Below are 1137 nucleotides of genomic sequence, written 5' to 3' on the forward strand. Positions count from 1 at the left end.
CACAGCCAGCGTCAGCAGCTTGTTGACCATCACCATCGACCGTTACTTGTCCCTCTACAACGCTCTGACCTACTACTCGGAGAGGACGGTCACCAGGACTTACATCATGTTGATCCTCACCTGGGGAGCCTCCATCTGCTACGGACTCCTGCCCATCATGGGCTGGAACTGCCTGAAGGAGCCCTCCACCTGCAGCATCGTCAAACCCCTGACCAAGAACCACCTCATCATCCTTTCCGTCTCCTTCTTCATGGTCTTTGCGGTGATGCTCCAGCTCTACGTGCAGATCTGTAAGATCGTTTGCAGGCACGCCCACCAGATCGCCGTCCAGAGACATTTCCTGGCCAGTTCCCACTACGTCACCACCCGAAAAGGCATCGCCACCTTGGCCATCATCCTGGGCACCTTCGCTTCCTGCTGGTTGCCCTTCGCCGTCTACTGTCTCCTGGGGGACTACACCTACCCTGCCCTCTACACCTACGTCACCCTCCTCCCCGCCACCTACAACTCCATGATCAATCCTGTCATTTACGCCTTCAGGAACCAGGAGATCCAGAAGGTGCTGTGGGCCGTGTGCTGTGGGTGCTTCTCCTCCACCGTGCCCTTCCGCTCCCGCTCCCCCAGCGACGTCTGACGTGACCCCCCCAGCCCTTCCCTTACCCAGGGTGGTTGGGGGGGCTTCTCTGTTTATTTAAGCTTTTTTTTTTGTTTTTTGGCCCCTTTTCAGCCCCAGAGACACAGGAGCTCTCGGAAGTGGCTCTTCCCAGCACCGTCCTTTCAGGCTCGACCTCTTCTCTTCCTCTATTTTTCCACTTTTTGAATTTACAGGAGAGAAAAACGTATTTTTTAGCCATAATATAATCTATATTTATGCTACTTATGCGTGTGTGAGAAAGGGGGACTGGGGAGATCCTCATATTTTCTTTAAAACTATTTATGATGCTTTATTTTTTTAAGGGGGGGGGGGCCATACTGGGAACACTGGCTCCCCTCTTGCTTTGTTTACAGCCTCGTTATTTACCTCAGATAATTAAAATGTATATTTTATACATTTGGGGAAGGAGGGGGGGAAGACATTTAGTGGAGGTGGAGGGTCTCAAACCCACCCCCTTCTCCCATCCATCCATCCATCCATCC

The 1137-nt window shown here is 52.4% G+C and overlaps 1 protein-coding gene across 1 annotated transcript in view; it reads left to right on the plus strand.

Moving 5' to 3' along the window:
• Positions 1-634, plus strand: part of LOC103777383 (G-protein coupled receptor 12-like) — a 977-nt gene extending 343 nt beyond the window's left edge. The window contains exon 2 of the mRNA XM_008944935.1: positions 6-634. Coding sequence (XP_008943183.1) covers positions 6-634 — 629 coding nt within the window. The remainder of the gene's footprint in view (positions 1-5) is intronic.
• The last annotated feature ends 503 nt before the right edge of the window (positions 635-1137 follow it).

This window comes from Merops nubicus, unplaced genomic scaffold (genome assembly GCF_000691845.1).
Source record: "Merops nubicus isolate BGI_N331 unplaced genomic scaffold, ASM69184v1 scaffold34887, whole genome shotgun sequence".
In the NCBI taxonomy this organism is placed as follows: Eukaryota; Metazoa; Chordata; class Aves; order Coraciiformes; family Meropidae; genus Merops; species Merops nubicus.